The 17,936-nt window shown below is 46.4% G+C and overlaps 2 protein-coding genes and 16 non-coding genes across 19 annotated transcripts; 6 read left to right on the top strand and 12 right to left on the bottom strand.

Moving 5' to 3' along the window:
- The first annotated feature begins 1,236 nt into the window (after positions 1–1,236).
- LOC122999864 (zinc finger MYM-type protein 1-like) lies at positions 1,237–3,117 on the top strand. 2 transcript variants are annotated; one of them, XM_044377187.1, is made up of 2 exons: positions 1,237–1,698; positions 1,785–3,117. In XM_044377187.1, the coding sequence occupies exons 1-2, from the start codon at positions 1,331–1,333 to the stop codon at positions 1,846–1,848; spliced, it is 432 nt and encodes a 143-aa protein (XP_044233122.1). In that variant the 5' UTR covers positions 1,237–1,330; the 3' UTR covers positions 1,849–3,117. The 2 variants fall into 2 exon arrangements, with proteins under 2 accessions (XP_044233122.1, XP_044233121.1); XM_044377186.1 differs by having other exon boundaries at positions 1,237–1,704.
- On the bottom strand, positions 2,744–8,803 carry rpl7l1 (ribosomal protein L7-like 1). Its single transcript, XM_044377185.1, has 6 exons — positions 7,795–8,803; positions 7,092–7,200; positions 6,245–6,408; positions 4,542–4,679; positions 4,337–4,446; positions 2,744–3,516 (listed from the first exon to the last, which is right to left on the bottom strand). The coding sequence occupies exons 1-6, from the start codon at positions 7,806–7,808 to the stop codon at positions 3,308–3,310; spliced, it is 744 nt and encodes a 247-aa protein (XP_044233120.1). The 5' UTR covers positions 7,809–8,803; the 3' UTR covers positions 2,744–3,307.
- trnav-cac lies at positions 8,486–8,558 on the bottom strand. Its single transcript has one exon. It is a non-coding gene; the product is annotated as a tRNA-Val (tRNA).
- Positions 8,804–9,482: 679 nt separating the features above from the next.
- Positions 9,483–9,554, top strand: trnad-guc. The gene has a single exon. It is a non-coding gene; the product is annotated as a tRNA-Asp (tRNA).
- A 346-nt stretch (positions 9,555–9,900) lies between these two features.
- Positions 9,901–9,973, bottom strand: trnav-aac. The gene has a single exon. It is a non-coding gene; the product is annotated as a tRNA-Val (tRNA).
- Positions 9,974–10,263: 290 nt separating this feature from the next.
- On the bottom strand, positions 10,264–10,336 carry trnav-cac. The gene has a single exon. It is a non-coding gene; the product is annotated as a tRNA-Val (tRNA).
- Positions 10,337–11,260: 924 nt separating this feature from the next.
- Positions 11,261–11,332, top strand: trnad-guc. The gene has a single exon. It is a non-coding gene; the product is annotated as a tRNA-Asp (tRNA).
- A 346-nt stretch (positions 11,333–11,678) lies between these two features.
- Positions 11,679–11,751, bottom strand: trnav-aac. The gene has a single exon. It is a non-coding gene; the product is annotated as a tRNA-Val (tRNA).
- A 290-nt stretch (positions 11,752–12,041) lies between these two features.
- Positions 12,042–12,114, bottom strand: trnav-cac. Its single transcript has one exon. It is a non-coding gene; the product is annotated as a tRNA-Val (tRNA).
- Positions 12,115–13,038: 924 nt separating this feature from the next.
- On the top strand, positions 13,039–13,110 carry trnad-guc. The gene has a single exon. It is a non-coding gene; the product is annotated as a tRNA-Asp (tRNA).
- A 346-nt stretch (positions 13,111–13,456) lies between these two features.
- trnav-aac lies at positions 13,457–13,529 on the bottom strand. The gene has a single exon. It is a non-coding gene; the product is annotated as a tRNA-Val (tRNA).
- A 290-nt stretch (positions 13,530–13,819) lies between these two features.
- Positions 13,820–13,892, bottom strand: trnav-cac. Its single transcript has one exon. It is a non-coding gene; the product is annotated as a tRNA-Val (tRNA).
- Positions 13,893–14,816: 924 nt separating this feature from the next.
- trnad-guc lies at positions 14,817–14,888 on the top strand. Its single transcript has one exon. It is a non-coding gene; the product is annotated as a tRNA-Asp (tRNA).
- Positions 14,889–15,234: 346 nt separating this feature from the next.
- Positions 15,235–15,307, bottom strand: trnav-aac. Its single transcript has one exon. It is a non-coding gene; the product is annotated as a tRNA-Val (tRNA).
- A 290-nt stretch (positions 15,308–15,597) lies between these two features.
- On the bottom strand, positions 15,598–15,670 carry trnav-cac. The gene has a single exon. It is a non-coding gene; the product is annotated as a tRNA-Val (tRNA).
- Positions 15,671–16,594: 924 nt separating this feature from the next.
- Positions 16,595–16,666, top strand: trnad-guc. Its single transcript has one exon. It is a non-coding gene; the product is annotated as a tRNA-Asp (tRNA).
- Positions 16,667–17,012: 346 nt separating this feature from the next.
- trnav-aac lies at positions 17,013–17,085 on the bottom strand. The gene has a single exon. It is a non-coding gene; the product is annotated as a tRNA-Val (tRNA).
- A 290-nt stretch (positions 17,086–17,375) lies between these two features.
- trnav-cac lies at positions 17,376–17,448 on the bottom strand. The gene has a single exon. It is a non-coding gene; the product is annotated as a tRNA-Val (tRNA).
- Positions 17,449–17,936: the final 488 nt, after the last annotated feature.

Below are 17,936 nucleotides of genomic sequence, written 5' to 3'. Positions count from 1 at the left end.
GCCAGCTTTGCCTGGCTTCCCCTTGAGAAAATAAGTTAAAGTTTTAGTCATATTGACTGAGCTCAATACTGAATTATCAAAAAACAAAACAAAAAACAAACAAACAAGGGAGGCCAGGTTTAACCTGGCTTCTCACTAATCAAATCACAGTCATCATCATTTTAAAAAATTACTGAGTCTCCAACCGGCTAGCCTACTACACGTAGTGCCGGCAGAACCAGTTAGCAAGTTAGCAGAATAGATGGAGATGGGGGCCTTGAGTTCTCATAAAAAATGACTTTACTAAGCTTGCTTTTGAACTGCAACTGAAGATCAAACAGAATGGCAGGCCTACCCAGATGTTGGACCTGTCTCAGGGGAGAGCTAAGGGAAAAGCTAGGTCTTTTGTGACGGAACTATGCAAGAACAAAATGGCTAACAGGAAGCGCAAAGCTAAACCAGCTTTTCTGCTGGCCTTGACTCCTGTTTGACCAGTTTACCAGCTCCTTGAACAACCCATGGAGCACAACAGAATATGTAAATCTGAAAAACCCTCTCGTGGGCCATAGAGAGACATTCAAAGTCCCAAAGTCATAAAACATTTGAACTCAAACTCAAACTTTTTGGATGAGTAAGGATAAACAAGGCACTGGATCAAGTAGCTGCAATAAGTGTGACAAGGCATAACCAACAGGTCGACAAGAAGCGTGCAATTCTGAAGAGACTGATTGCCGCTGTTCTGTATCTCGGTCACTAGGAACAGGCATTCTCTGGCCACAACAAGTCAGCTAGCAGCCCTGGCAACAAGGGGAACTTTGTGGAGCTAGTGCAAGCTTTTGCCGCGTTTGATACAATGCTAGCAGAAACCTAGCATCAGCTACTGCATTTACGGGTATGTCAAAGACAATTCAGGATGACCTAATAGAACGCACTGCTCATGTTACAGGTATTCAGGAAGAAATATACAAAGAAATAAACACAGTGCCCTTCATAGCAGTCGAAGTGGATCACACCACAGACATAACATGCAAGTGCTCATATGCATTGTGTATTCACTGTTATGAGAGTTCTTTTTTGCCTCTGGACTGCTTCCACAACTTCCTGAACTTCTTCAGCTATTCAAAGAAAAGGACAGCATCCACCATCAGGCCTGGGAGGATTTTGAGCTAGGAGTCAGTACGGATGGTGACCAAGAGAACACAGGCCCTGTGGACTCTTACCATCACCTCTTTTTCCAACTACTTGATGGCATTGTTTTTTGTGCCTTAGATATTGAGTTGTTAAAGATGTACTCCCAGTTTGCATTCTGGGCATGACATCTCTCAGCTAGTTGAGACCTACCCATTTTTTGATGAACAGACTACGAAACGAACTGCAGGTCGTCCATGCGGATGCCCTCTTTCACAAGCCACCAGCTGAGCTGTTGGAGATGCTCATGAAAGATGAACTGACCACTGCCATATCTGAGGTTTGCAAGCCACTGAGGCTGATGCTCACCATACCTGTTACAAGCACATCTGGAGAGAGATCTTTTTCCTACCTGAAAAGGATTAAGACCTACCTTAAAAACACCTGTGGACAGGAGAGACTTGGCCACTTGGCAAAGATATCAATGGAATCCTTCATAACCGAAGACCTGAAGTCCAATGGACAGCTATATGACAGAGTCACTGAGCATTTCACCACGATGAAGGATAGAAGAATGTCCTTCCTCAACAGGTATAGGTGAGTAAAAAAAAAAAAAAGTCTTTAAACACACAGTGACACACACAGGCTACTCTGTCTCTGTCTCCCTCTCCCTTTAGCACCACGGACAGCGACATGGACCGCCAGGGCCTTTGTTTTGATAATGTGGATTGTTGTCTTTAAAACATTTTCTTGTTATACTATCTATCTCATGTTCTACTCGTTGTTATTTTGCAAAGGGTTGTATACATTGTTTTATATATATTTTGGGGAACATGATCACTTCAAGTTTCTGTCTTAATTACTTGTCTTTGATACCACACAAAAATGGCATTCACTCTTATATGCAATCCATAGTCTGTGTACTAGTGCCACCTACTGGGCGATTATATAGGTAGCCTATATTAGCAGTCTAAGCATTACAGCAACATACTGCAGTAGCACTGTGTTAATATCCAATTACCTGTGATATTTATATGCAATCAGGTATGTCTGAAAACCTTCAACTACATGTTTATTCTTCAGATAATGAGAAGAAACTCAGTGGCAACATCATGTTTCAGCCTGTACAGAACTAGTGTGTGATTGCGTGTGCATCTTTTACAGTGAACAGCATTGTATTTTCTAGCTGATTGCATTTATATTGTTAGAGATGTCCCCTCATAAGAGTGTGCACATAATTTCTCTGTTACTAATAATCAGTGCTTATGGCTGTGAGAAGTTTTCACATGTTGTTGTACAGTGTCTGGAGAGAGAAAATAAAATCACACGTCATGCTGTTTTAGTTCACAAAAGCCTTGTAAATGCTACTGTTCTCATGAAATGGGATATAAGCGCGAATGAGAAGCATTACCACAGCGACGGCACTTGTTCATTCTGGTCTGTGAAAGCAAGTGACTATGATGTCTCCATGTGATTATATGGCAATATGATCTCCATACCAAGCTTACTGGCTTCCTCGGTAATATTTGCCGCACTCCGCCACTGCCTGACAGGCTCTCATTTTGTGCCAAACATTTCGGCTTACATTGCAATAGTACTGAATCATTTGCCATTTGTTATAATTATAAATTTGTCATTTATTGTAAAACAAAAACTTTATTAACAACGAATGAATCAGTTTTAAACAGGATTTTTTGACTACATCTTTTGATACTGCAAACTACTAAATGGAGTTCAAGAATTTGCTTTAGGTGGACTGGTGGCTCCTGCATGCAGGACAGCCAATCCTAATTATTCAATGACTGTCCTTGCATAGGTTGCAAGTATAAAGTAAATATATTCCTCACAGTCTGGGGAATATCGTGTGTAGTAATCAAGAGTCCTTTCACATAAAAATACTTTACATGTCAACAGATGATTCAAAATATTGTTAGATTATCACCAAAGAGCCCAACTGCTTCCATCAGTCTGTGGTCAGGTGCACTACATGATATCATTTTTAAACCATGAGTGCAAAGACAAAAACAACACGGATGAGGCAAGAGTCTACATTTGAAGTCCTCCTTATGACTCTCAGTGTGCTGTAAATGTAACCAGAGAACGGATGTACAAATAAATGTAAATTAGAAAAGACTCTGGTCTTATCCAATTTACAATATCCTTGAAGTTGCTGCCGACAGTCCATCTTTCGTGTTCCTCCTCAGTTGAGTTGTCTGATGATGGAGTTAATGTCCGTGCCACGGAATCCAGGGTTTCCCAGGTCCTTCAGGAGCCCAGCCTTGTCCCTGGCAGCGTGACGAGCCACTGACAGCTTGAAAGGCAACAGGAAGTTGTTGGCGGCCCGGAAGCCCCTACCAACAGAGTAGATCTCGTGAATCAGGTCCTCCAAACAGATGATGCCATGTTTACCTGAAAACAAGAGGGGGGAGGTGAGCGACAGGTAGGAAGATTATTATGCATGACAGAATGGTGGAAAAGTGGAAACAAAACCAGAAAGGGAGGAACGAAAAAGCTTTACATGTTTGAAAGTATTATTATACACAGAGCAAGCTTTCAAAGCTGTTGAAAGAGCTTCAACAGAAGCTGAAATCATGTTCAATTGAATAGATACACACAACCCAGTCATGTTTACCAACCTAACCATTCTGTGATTACTGAACACTGAGGAAAAACATCCAGCACTGCTAAACTGAGCTGTCAGTGTGCTCACTCTCATGGACAGGGGAAACTGTGTTTTTGTTTTTGGGGGTGTGCAAAGTGCAGACAGCCAAACCCTAAATTTAAAGTTTTGCAAAGGGGCGAAAATAAACTAAAACACAGTGATGTGAAATCTGTCACTTTCTCACACTGATACCTGCATCTAAATTTGCATGTAGGTTTCAGTTCATTCATCAAATTTATATAAATTCACCACACTTTGTCAAAGTGTTTGAACTTTAGGCTAAAACAGAGATCCTTGCATAGCTCAATTCTAAACAGATTGTCAAAAGGAGAAATAATAACCCTTCACATGTTCACCACAAATGATCATATGGCCTTGAGCATTTTAACTTTCTATAATCACATATATTTGTGTAATATTGCATTGTTGAGGTACTTTTTTCCATACAATTCAAACAAATGCATTAACTTTCAAAAGTTACAGATTTAGTAAATTTATTCTTAAAACTTCAGCCTGACTTGAGTGTTGCTCTGCTGTCATTCTATGGAGGCTGTGTTCAAAACTTACCCATGTGCTGCTCAATGAAGGTGTTGTCAGTAAGAGGAACCCTCCTCCTGCCTATCCTGGTCTGTCCTCTCTTCAGAATGAGCTCACGAACAGACTTCAAGTTGGGAAATCTGTTGGGAAGATTACAAAGTGTTTGTAATATGTAAAAAAACAAATGTAATCCAAGAGTAACTTTACTCAAGTACAACAGTCACCAGCTACTGACCCCCACGCCACATAGGGCTCAACCATCTTCATCATGGCTACAGAGGTCTTGTTGATTTTGACGAAGGCCCCGCTGAAGATCTTCCTCAGTCTCAACATCTGGATCACCTTCATCACTTTGGGACTGACACCCTTAATCCTAACAGGAGAGGATCATATAAGTTTGATTATGTACATGTATGGGTTATTATAATAAATACAACCGTTTTCATTCATTAATATTCAGATCTGATGTTACCATCAGAAACATCCCAACTTGTAAGTGAGAGTGAACACATCAATGGAGTTGAAGAGTGACAGATGTTAGCTGACTGGATCTTGACAAGTTTGAGAACTGCACATAGGAAGATGTTACTTAGGAAGAACTACTCACATTCAGGTAAGAGATTTGGCGTGTAAAGTTAAGAACAGGCTGAACTCAAACTTCATTTTAATTGCACTTTTCTACAGATAAACAAATGAGGAAAATCAGCGACCATAGACGTGGTAAAATTCACCAATGTCTAATGCTATCCAGGGCTATTAACTTGTCACTTTTTTTAAAATGTCAGCTCCCAGTTTAAATGAAAAAAGAAAGTACTGACTGTATGTTCACGGGAATTAGGGTAATGTTGCAAAGCCACCAATTTTAGTCATCTAGAGAAGAAAAACAACCTTTCCACATAGCGTATATAGCTTAAGTTACATTAGAGGTTAAGAGAGGAAAGTGAACTGTTTATAGACTGAGTATATTCATACTAAGCCAGGTACATTTGTATGTAATCCATCTTTTCCTCTCAGTTTCAGCCCTCTGTCTACAAACAGCCAATACACCCAAAAACAGAGCTTTTTAAAAACAGTTTCCAGAGTGTGTGAATCTTAAAATGCTAGCTTGGCATATCACCATATACAGGGAAAACAAAGCTGGTAGTTGTGCTGTTTGCCATTTTTGCTTTGGATTTTGTCAGGGGCTCTGTAAATTTAAATGCTTATTATTTTGTGTTATTTCATTTATAATTCAGGTAACTTGGTGTTGACTTAAGCTATTCTTTAAATTCCTAACATACTTTGTAAATGGCTAAAAAAACAGTTATATTATGGAAAAAAACATCCACTGTATTTCATAAATTGTTGATGGTTAATCGTGTATTGATTGTTAACACGGCCACTATAAATTAAGGAAATTCCTCAAAATTTGCATTTCTAGCCCTGGTTGGGCACCCAAACATGCTGCCTCCAACAAGATGATTCTGAGCCAAACCCACAAATCTGAGTGCTCACTTCAGTAGCTGTTTTGGTGACTAGTTTTCAATGTATGAAGTATCAGTAAGCTTAGACTTGAGCTTTCATGCACCAACAGCTAATATCATCAAAGCATGAACAAGAGAAGTGTCAGCATTTGATAAAGTCTGAAACAGCATGTAATCTAGATCAAACGTAAGTATTGCAACATTTTTGTCATAAAAGTATTTTCCAAATGTTGCAGGGATGTCTGTGTGAGTTACAGACTGAATGGTTTCTGTATATGGCTGTGTGAAAGGTACTATTTTTAGCTTCACTGAAGTCCAAACAGATGGATGCCACCATTTACAACGGATTTCAGCTTTTGGAGAATTTCCCTGCAACATGACCAAAAAAAGAAAGAAAGACAGAAAGGAGGAAAGAAATGAAAACTTTGCAAATCTTCCTCAACCACAAATCCAAACTCAGAGTCAGACAACTCACTCTCTGATGCGAACAGCGAAGGCCAGTCTGTTCTTAGCAGGAGGCAGAGGTGCAGCCGGCCTGTGATCAGCTCTCCGGATGCGAGTTTCATCACGGTGCTTCTTGTGGCTGTCTTTCAAGAAATCTTCCAAACGCTTGAACTTCAACGGTTTGCCCTTTGATACCTAGAACAACATATACATACACAGCACTACTTTAAGAATGGTAGAATTAAGTGCAGTCTGACAGGTCATTTAAATGAACGCTGATTTTCATAGTGTACTCTGATGATGGCTTTGACTGTTTGGTAAAGAGAGGTTTATAAAGTAACAGTCACCAACAGAGAGGTGGTGTCTACGATAACAGACTGGTTAATTACAAGGAAATTTGTCTGGCGAGCAAACTGATCACTAATATACTGGTATGAAGCAAGTTTGCCTACATGTTATTTAACTGTAAGTTACTCCCAAACATATTTACACACATCTGCCTATAACAGACCTGGCAGTTACAAGAGGGCACAAAAACTGTTAAACAAAACAAAACAAAAAAACCCCAAAAGAGAATATACATTAGTGTTTAATAGTAGCTTTGCTGTCTCTTTAACAGTGGATTTCTACTTGTATGTTGAACGTTGTTGAGCCTTGGCTCCTTCCTATTTATCCCAGTGGTTGACAACAAAACCTGACCTTCACCACTTACACTTCATTGAGAACTATTAAAACTATGGTATAGCTTTAATGGAAATACCTTCACAATAGCTTGCCTCAGATCAAGAGTTGTATATAATTTTTTGATTGTGACAATACATTCCTATTGCTTTCTCTTGTTGTTCAATAAATCCAAAGCAAGAGTAAACATAACTTACCTTTCTCTTTTCAAGCAGTGCAAGCTTGGCTTGTGTGGCTTTAATTGCCTGGTATGCTTTCCTCTTTTTCAAGAGATACTCAGGAACTAACTTGATGACTTTTTTTGATCTGATAACACAAGCGTACATAGAGTCAGTGAAGAAACCAGCAGAAACAGACATGAAATCCACAACCATTTGCAACAAGCTACAGAGTTATTGTTACTTTTTGTTCATTATACAGCCATAAAAGATAAAAATAAGTTAGTTCTATTAAATTTTCTCTTCTTAAACACGTAAGACATGTTAAAAAATAAACGTCTCTGTCCAGACAGAACGAATAAGCTACATGCTGCTTTAGCGAATTTGTAATTTTTTTGTATTTCTTAAGACTAAGTGGTTACTTTAAAAAAATGACATCCACACAGGGCATAAAAATATATATCACAGAGGCTGTCCGCTACATGTACACTGTGTCAATTACACACCAAAAGTTCCACATGTTGACAAAATGCAGGGCTAGCTAAGCTACGGCTATCTCATCGCTCGGTAGAGTACATGTGAAATTAGGCTCCCAGCAAGCTGCTTTTTTACCTTCAATCATCTAAATGGAGGTACTGACCGACACAGTAAAACGTACGTTTCTTGAAAAGACTGGTAACAGTTCAACTACATATGAAGAAACAGCGGATGGATTTAGATAGAATTAAAAACAAATGCTTACTCTGCCTCTGCCATGGTGAAATCCGAAGACTAGACCGTCGCTCGAGGATGACGTCACAGGTACTATTCTTCTACTTTGTGTTTATTGGCGGGTCGCAAACCAACTTTAAAGGTGCATACCGCCACCTACTGTATCGGAGTGCACAGATACATGGCACTAGATCATCTGGATACTGATTGTTCTATAGAAAAAAAAACAACAAGACAAAGGAAAACCACACCCTACTTACTAATCCTGCCTGTATTATAACCTATCAAACCCTTTCTGAAGTCCTGTTCTCTGCTCAGTAGTGATTTTAAGCCCTATTCCTGCCCTGTCTCATGTACTATATTTCTTAATGTCTCCCCCTCTAAATTTTATTTACTACAGCGCATGATAGGGTGTTCTACATCTTCCAGTGTTACACCACTGACTCAGATTTCTTGGACTTTTGCCCAATATATGTAACATGGAGTAAAACTCATTCATTCCTGAACCTTAATCATGTAATGATTACCTCGTGTCTGCAGTTACAATATCCTCCTTTAAATTATTTAGCCTGAACTGACATCTTTATATTATAATAACTTTTCTGCCACCAAGTTCTCCGCTGACATTGGAGCACCAAACTTGAAGTCTATGCGTCCTTCTCACTGCTAATATGAGACAGCACAGTTTGATTCAGTTACTCCGTGTGATGAACACAAAGAAGTGTTTCCGCCCGGTTTCGAACCGGGGACCTTTCGCGTGTGAGGCGAACGTGATAACCACTACACTACGGAAACTGTGAAAAAGGTGGGCCGCGGCCTCCGGGGCCAGTTAAAGCATTTGTGCACACTGACCTCCAGACGTGTCTTCCAATCGCTTGACCACATCCAGACATTTCAAATGCAGGACATCACTGGTGCGCGCAGCGTTAAGGATCGCTAAAAAGACAAAGGAAAGAAAAGGGTGATACAAAATCAGACGAGACAAGCACTCGTGCCGCGGCATTGGAGACATTTCAGTGAACCGTCAATGGAGACTGTCCTAAGAGAAGCGACAGAATCAGTCGTTTCGGCGGTAGCAAAACCCAGATGTAAATGTCAAGGCCTCAACTCTACAACTTTCACTCCGTTTTCTGCCACGCTAGCCGCATGGCTGTACGGATGGCAGCGTGGGTCGGTACACCACTTTGGCCCAGACTTAAATATCTCAACGACTGTTGGATGGATTGCAAGGAAATTGCAGTCCAGACATTCATCCCTGGTCCCCAGAGGATGAATCCTACTGACTCTGGTGATCCTCTTCACTTTTCCCCCAGTGCCACCGTGAGGTCGACATTTGTGGCCCAGAGTGAAGTATCTGGACAACCGTTAGACGGATTGCCGTGAGAGTTGGGACAGAGCTTCACGGTCCCCACAGGATGCATTCTAAGCACTTTGGTCACCCTCTGACGTTTTCTCCAGCGCCAGCAGAAGCTGAGGATTTCACTTGTGATATATGTGAACACCTGCTTGATGGGTTGGGCCAAAATTTGGTACAGACATTCGTGGCTCCCGAGCCATGCCTTCCGATGGCTTCGGCGATCCTTTGCCTCCTCCCCTGGCGCCACCATGAGGTTGACATGCGACTTCTCCGTTCAAACATCTGGATGACCGCTGGAGCGTTCCCCGCAAAGGTGGGAACCGCCCCACCGGCCCGCTGACGTGCCGAGAGTGGTGCAGCCGTCCTCGTTAGTATAGTGGACAGTATCTCCGCCTGTCACGCGGAAGACCGGGGTTCGATTCCCCGACGGGGAGAGTTGACTTTTCTGCCAGCTGCCGATTGTTCACCGGGCCAGACAAAAGCAATACACCAGCAACACCATGCGTGCTCCTCCTCCTGTCCGACAGAGCGATACGGCCGGGACATGGGCCTGCCGCGTTCCCGTGCAGAAATGAGAAAATGGGCTGGGCAGAAAGCATGACTGGAAGCGGTTATTAGACATGACTATGTCACGGTGACTCCTTTATCCCTCGTGCCTCCGTTAGCTCCATGCGGTTTTCTATGGTTTGACGCGGCGCTGCATACCGCCCAGTGTGCTGCTGGTCTGAATCGCCGTCGTTTGATTTTATTCATGACTCAGAGTGAGCATAAACAGAGGAGTGTTTCCGCCCGGTTTCGAACCGGGGACCTTTCGCGTGTTAGGCGAACGTGATAACCACTACACTACGGAAACTGTGAAAAGCTTGGCACCGTTCACGCGGGTGGCTCAAAGCACTTGACCCCCCCCCCGACATGTCTTCAATTGCTTGAGCATATCCAAACATTTCAAATACAGGAGGTCGTCCTTGCTTTTGGGCAACGTCGAGGATGGTTTGAAAACAAACAAAAGCGACACAGAATAAGACATAAGCAAGTTCTCCGCTGACATTGGAGCACCAAACTTGAAGTCTATGCGTCCTTCTCACTGCTAATATGAGACAGCACAGTTTGATTCAGTTACTCCGTGTGATGAACACAAAGAAGTGTTTCCGCCCGGTTTCGAACCGGGGACCTTTCGCGTGTGAGGCGAACGTGATAACCACTACACTACGGAAACTGTGAAAAAGGTGGGCCGCGGCCTCCGGGGCCAGTTAAAGCATTTGTGCACACTGACCTCCAGACGTGTCTTCCAATCGCTTGACCACATCCAGACATTTCAAATGCAGGACATCACTCGTGCGCGCAGCGTTAAGGATCGCTAAAAAGGCAAAGGAAAGAAAAGGGTGATACAAAATCAGACGAGACAAGCACTCGTGCCGCGGCATTGGAGACATTTCAGTGAACCGTCAGTGGAAACTGTCCTCAGAGAAGCGACAGAATCAGTCGTTTCGGCGGTAGCAAAACCCAGATGTAAATGTCAAGGCCTCAACTCTACAACTTTCACTCCGTTTTCTGCCACGCTAGCCGCATGGCTGTACGGATGGCAGCGTGGGTCGGTACACCACTTTGGCCCAGACTTAAATATCTCAACGACTGTTGGATGGATTGCAAGGAAATTGCAGTCCAGACATTCATCCCTGGTCCCCAGAGGATGAATCCTACTGACTCTGGTGATCCTCTTCACTTTTCCCCCAGTGCCACCGTGAGGTCGACATTTGTGGCCCAGAGTGAAGTATCTGGACAACCGTTAGACGGATTGCCGTGAGAGTTGGGACAGAGCTTCACGGTCCCCACAGGATGCATTCTAAGCACTTTGGTCACCCTCTGACGTTTTCTCCAGCGCCAGCAGAAGCTGAGGATTTCACTTGTGATATATGTGAACACCTGCTTGATGGGTTGGGCCAAAATTTGGTACAGACATTCGTGGCTCCCGAGCCATGCCTTCCGATGGCTTCGGCGATCCTTTGCCTCCTCCCCTGGCGCCACCATGAGGTTGACATGCGACTTCTCCGTTCAAACATCTGGATGACCGCTGGAGCGTTCCCCGCAAAGGTGGGAACCGCCCCACCGGCCCGCTGACGTGCCGAGAGTGGTGCAGCCGTCCTCGTTAGTATAGTGGACAGTATCTCCGCCTGTCACGCGGAAGACCGGGGTTCGATTCCCCGACGGGGAGAGTTGACTTTTCTGCCAGCTGCCGATTGTTCACCGGGCCAGACAAAAGCAATACACCAGCAACACCATGCGTGCTCCTCCTCCTGTCCGACAGAGCGATACGGCCGGGACATGGGCCTGCCGCGTTCCCGTGCAGAAATGAGAAAATGGGCTGGGCAGAAAGCATGACTGGAAGCGGTTATTAGACATGACTATGTCACGGTGACTCCTTTATCCCTCGTGCCTCCGTTAGCTCCATGCGGTTTTCTATGGTTTGACGCGGCGCTGCATACCGCCCAGTGTGCTGCTGGTCTGAATCGCCGTCGTTTGATTTTATTCATGACTCAGAGTGAGCATAAACAGAGGAGTGTTTCCGCCCGGTTTCGAACCGGGGACCTTTCGCGTGTTAGGCGAACGTGATAACCACTACACTACGGAAACTGTGAAAAGCTTGGCACCGTTCACGCGGGTGGCTCAAAGCACTTGACCCCCCCCCCGACATGTCTTCAATTGCTTGAGCATATCCAAACATTTCAAATACAGGAGGTCGTCCTTGCTTTTGGGCAACGTCGAGGATGGTTTGAAAACAAACAAAAGCGACACAGAATAAGACATAAGCAAGTTCTCCGCTGACATTGGAGCACCAAACTTGAAGTCTATGCGTCCTTCTCACTGCTAATATGAGACAGCACAGTTTGATTCAGTTACTCCGTGTGATGAACACAAAGAAGTGTTTCCGCCCGGTTTCGAACCGGGGACCTTTCGCGTGTGAGGCGAACGTGATAACCACTACACTACGGAAACTGTGAAAAAGGTGGGCCGCGGCCTCCGGGGCCAGTTAAAGCATTTGTGCACACTGACCTCCAGACGTGTCTTCCAATCGCTTGACCACATCCAGACATTTCAAATGCAGGACATCACTCGTGCGCGCAGCGTTAAGGATCGCTAAAAAGGCAAAGGAAAGAAAAGGGTGATACAAAATCAGACGAGACAAGCACTCGTGCCGCGGCATTGGAGACATTTCAGTGAACCGTCAGTGGAAACTGTCCTCAGAGAAGCGACAGAATCAGTCGTTTCGGCGGTAGCAAAACCCAGATGTAAATGTCAAGGCCTCAACTCTACAACTTTCACTCCGTTTTCTGCCACGCTAGCCGCATGGCTGTACGGATGGCAGCGTGGGTCGGTACACCACTTTGGCCCAGACTTAAATATCTCAACGACTGTTGGATGGATTGCAAGGAAATTGCAGTCCAGACATTCATCCCTGGTCCCCAGAGGATGAATCCTACTGACTCTGGTGATCCTCTTCACTTTTCCCCCAGTGCCACCGTGAGGTCGACATTTGTGGCCCAGAGTGAAGTATCTGGACAACCGTTAGACGGATTGCCGTGAGAGTTGGGACAGAGCTTCACGGTCCCCACAGGATGCATTCTAAGCACTTTGGTCACCCTCTGACGTTTTCTCCAGCGCCAGCAGAAGCTGAGGATTTCACTTGTGATATATGTGAACACCTGCTTGATGGGTTGGGCCAAAATTTGGTACAGACATTCGTGGCTCCCGAGCCATGCCTTCCGATGGCTTCGGCGATCCTTTGCCTCCTCCCCTGGCGCCACCATGAGGTTGACATGCGACTTCTCCGTTCAAACATCTGGATGACCGCTGGAGCGTTCCCCGCAAAGGTGGGAACCGCCCCACCGGCCCGCTGACGTGCCGAGAGTGGTGCAGCCGTCCTCGTTAGTATAGTGGACAGTATCTCCGCCTGTCACGCGGAAGACCGGGGTTCGATTCCCCGACGGGGAGAGTTGACTTTTCTGCCAGCTGCCGATTGTTCACCGGGCCAGACAAAAGCAATACACCAGCAACACCATGCGTGCTCCTCCTCCTGTCCGACAGAGCGATACGGCCGGGACATGGGCCTGCCGCGTTCCCGTGCAGAAATGAGAAAATGGGCTGGGCAGAAAGCATGACTGGAAGCGGTTATTAGACATGACTATGTCACGGTGACTCCTTTATCCCTCGTGCCTCCGTTAGCTCCATGCGGTTTTCTATGGTTTGACGCGGCGCTGCATACCGCCCAGTGTGCTGCTGGTCTGAATCGCCGTCGTTTGATTTTATTCATGACTCAGAGTGAGCATAAACAGAGGAGTGTTTCCGCCCGGTTTCGAACCGGGGACCTTTCGCGTGTTAGGCGAACGTGATAACCACTACACTACGGAAACTGTGAAAAGCTTGGCACCGTTCACGCGGGTGGCTCAAAGCACTTGACCCCCCCCCCGACATGTCTTCAATTGCTTGAGCATATCCAAACATTTCAAATACAGGAGGTCGTCCTTGCTTTTGGGCAACGTCGAGGATGGTTTGAAAACAAACAAAAGCGACACAGAATAAGACATAAGCAAGTTCTCCGCTGACATTGGAGCACCAAACTTGAAGTCTATGCGTCCTTCTCACTGCTAATATGAGACAGCACAGTTTGATTCAGTTACTCCGTGTGATGAACACAAAGAAGTGTTTCCGCCCGGTTTCGAACCGGGGACCTTTCGCGTGTGAGGCGAACGTGATAACCACTACACTACGGAAACTGTGAAAAAGGTGGGCCGCGGCCTCCGGGGCCAGTTAAAGCATTTGTGCACACTGACCTCCAGACGTGTCTTCCAATCGCTTGACCACATCCAGACATTTCAAATGCAGGACATCACTCGTGCGCGCAGCGTTAAGGATCGCTAAAAAGGCAAAGGAAAGAAAAGGGTGATACAAAATCAGACGAGACAAGCACTCGTGCCGCGGCATTGGAGACATTTCAGTGAACCGTCAGTGGAAACTGTCCTCAGAGAAGCGACAGAATCAGTCGTTTCGGCGGTAGCAAAACCCAGATGTAAATGTCAAGGCCTCAACTCTACAACTTTCACTCCGTTTTCTGCCACGCTAGCCGCATGGCTGTACGGATGGCAGCGTGGGTCGGTACACCACTTTGGCCCAGACTTAAATATCTCAACGACTGTTGGATGGATTGCAAGGAAATTGCAGTCCAGACATTCATCCCTGGTCCCCAGAGGATGAATCCTACTGACTCTGGTGATCCTCTTCACTTTTCCCCCAGTGCCACCGTGAGGTCGACATTTGTGGCCCAGAGTGAAGTATCTGGACAACCGTTAGATGGATTGCCGTGAGAGTTGGGACAGAGCTTCACGGTCCCCACAGGATGCATTCTAAGCACTTTGGTCACCCTCTGACGTTTTCTCCAGCGCCAGCAGAAGCTGAGGATTTCACTTGTGATATATGTGAACACCTGCTTGATGGGTTGGGCCAAAATTTGGTACAGACATTCGTGGCTCCCGAGCCATGCCTTCCGATGGCTTCGGCGATCCTTTGCCTCCTCCCCTGGCGCCACCATGAGGTTGACATGCGACTTCTCCGTTCAAACATCTGGATGACCGCTGGAGCGTTCCCCGCAAAGGTGGGAACCGCCCCACCGGCCCGCTGACGTGCCGAGAGTGGTGCAGCCGTCCTCGTTAGTATAGTGGACAGTATCTCCGCCTGTCACGCGGAAGACCGGGGTTCGATTCCCCGACGGGGAGAGTTGACTTTTCTGCCAGCTGCCGATTGTTCACCGGGCCAGACAAAAGCAATACACCAGCAACACCATGCGTGCTCCTCCTCCTGTCCGACAGAGCGATACGGCCGGGACATGGGCCTGCCGCGTTCCCGTGCAGAAATGAGAAAATGGGCTGGGCAGAAAGCATGACTGGAAGCGGTTATTAGACATGACTATGTCACGGTGACTCCTTTATCCCTCGTGCCTCCGTTAGCTCCATGCGGTTTTCTATGGTTTGACGCGGCGCTGCATACCGCCCAGTGTGCTGCTGGTCTGAATCGCCGTCGTTTGATTTTATTCATGACTCAGAGTGAGCATAAACAGAGGAGTGTTTCCGCCCGGTTTCGAACCGGGGACCTTTCGCGTGTTAGGCGAACGTGATAACCACTACACTACGGAAACTGTGAAAAGCTTGGCACCGTTCACGCGGGTGGCTCAAAGCACTTGACCCCCCCCCCGACATGTCTTCAATTGCTTGAGCATATCCAAACATTTCAAATACAGGAGGTCGTCCTTGCTTTTGGGCAACGTCGAGGATGGTTTGAAAACAAACAAAAGCGACACAGAATAAGACATAAGCAAGTTCTCCGCTGACATTGGAGCACCAAACTTGAAGTCTATGCGTCCTTCTCACTGCTAATATGAGACAGCACAGTTTGATTCAGTTACTCCGTGTGATGAACACAAAGAAGTGTTTCCGCCCGGTTTCGAACCGGGGACCTTTCGCGTGTGAGGCGAACGTGATAACCACTACACTACGGAAACTGTGAAAAAGGTGGGCCGCGGCCTCCGGGGCCAGTTAAAGCATTTGTGCACACTGACCTCCAGACGTGTCTTCCAATCGCTTGACCACATCCAGACATTTCAAATGCAGGACATCACTCGTGCGCGCAGCGTTAAGGATCGCTAAAAAGGCAAAGGAAAGAAAAGGGTGATACAAAATCAGACGAGACAAGCACTCGTGCCGCGGCATTGGAGACATTTCAGTGAACCGTCAGTGGAAACTGTCCTCAGAGAAGCGACAGAATCAGTCGTTTCGGCGGTAGCAAAACCCAGATGTAAATGTCAAGGCCTCAACTCTACAACTTTCACTCCGTTTTCTGCCACGCTAGCCGCATGGCTGTACGGATGGCAGCGTGGGTCGGTACACCACTTTGGCCCAGACTTAAATATCTCAACGACTGTTGGATGGATTGCAAGGAAATTGCAGTCCAGACATTCATCCCTGGTCCCCAGAGGATGAATCCTACTGACTCTGGTGATCCTCTTCACTTTTCCCCCAGTGCCACCGTGAGGTCGACATTTGTGGCCCAGAGTGAAGTATCTGGACAACCGTTAGACGGATTGCCGTGAGAGTTGGGACAGAGCTTCACGGTCCCCACAGGATGCATTCTAAGCACTTTGGTCACCCTCTGACGTTTTCTCCAGCGCCAGCAGAAGCTGAGGATTTCACTTGTGATATATGTGAACACCTGCTTGATGGGTTGGGCCAAAATTTGGTACAGACATTCGTGGCTCCCGAGCCATGCCTTCCGATGGCTTCGGCGATCCTTTGCCTCCTCCCCTGGCGCCACCATGAGGTTGACATGCGACTTCTCCGTTCAAACATCTGGATGACCGCTGGAGCGTTCCCCGCAAAGGTGGGAACCGCCCCACCGGCCCGCTGACGTGCCGAGAGTGGTGCAGCCGTCCTCGTTAGTATAGTGGACAGTATCTCCGCCTGTCACGCGGAAGACCGGGGTTCGATTCCCCGACGGGGAGAGTTGACTTTTCTGCCAGCTGCCGATTGTTCACCGGGCCAGACAAAAGCAATACACCAGCAACACCATGCGTGCTCCTCCTCCTGTCCGACAGAGCGATACGGCCGGGACATGGGCCTGCCGCGTTCCCGTGCAGAAATGAGAAAATGGGCTGGGCAGAAAGCATGACTGGAAGCGGTTATTAGACATGACTATGTCACGGTGACTCCTTTATCCCTCGTGCCTCCGTTAGCTCCATGCGGTTTTCTATGGTTTGACGCGGCGCTGCATACCGCCCAGTGTGCTGCTGGTCTGAATCGCCGTCGTTTGATTTTATTCATGACTCAGAGTGAGCATAAACAGAGGAGTGTTTCCGCCCGGTTTCGAACCGGGGACCTTTCGCGTGTTAGGCGAACGTGATAACCACTACACTACGGAAACTGTGAAAAGCTTGGCACCGTTCACGCGGGTGGCTCAAAGCACTTGACCCCCCCCCCGACATGTCTTCAATTGCTTGAGCATATCCAAACATTTCAAATACAGGAGGTCGTCCTTGCTTTTGGGCAACGTCGAGGATGGTTTGAAAACAAACAAAAGCGACACAGAATAAGACATAAGCAAGTTCTCCGCTGACATTGGAGCACCAAACTTGAAGTCTATGCGTCCTTCTCACTGCTAATATGAGACAGCACAGTTTGATTCAGTTACTCCGTGTGATGAACACAAAGAAGTGTTTCCGCCCGGTTTCGAACCGGGGACCTTTCGCGTGTGAGGCGAACGTGATAACCACTACACTACGGAAACTGTGAAAAAGGTGGGCCGCGGCCTCCGGGGCCAGTTAAAGCATTTGTGCACACTGACCTCCAGACGTGTCTTCCAATCGCTTGACCACATCCAGACATTTCAAATGCAGGACATCACTCGTGCGCGCAGCGTTAAGGATCGCTAAAAAGGCAAAGGAAAGAAAAGGGTGATACAAAATCAGACGAGACAAGCACTCGTGCCGCGGCATTGGAGACATTTCAGTGAACCGTCAGTGGAAACTGTCCTCAGAGAAGCGACAGAATCAGTCGTTTCGGCGGTAGCAAAACCCAGATGTAAATGTCAAGGCCTCAACTCTACAACTTTCACTCCGTTTTCTGCCACGCTAGCCGCATGGCTGTACGGATGGCAGCGTGGGTCGGTACACCACTTTGGCCCAGACTTAAATATCTCAACGACTGTTGGATGGATTGCAAGGAAATTGCAGTCCAGACATTCATCCCTGGTCCCCAGAGGATGAATCCTACTGA

The sequence above is a fragment of the Thunnus albacares genome, chromosome 16, assembly GCF_914725855.1.
Source record: "Thunnus albacares chromosome 16, fThuAlb1.1, whole genome shotgun sequence".
NCBI lineage: Eukaryota > Metazoa > Chordata > Actinopteri > Scombriformes > Scombridae > Thunnus > Thunnus albacares.
The sequence above is the reverse complement of the archived record's forward strand: the minus strand, read 5'-3'. Positions and strand labels throughout refer to the sequence as shown.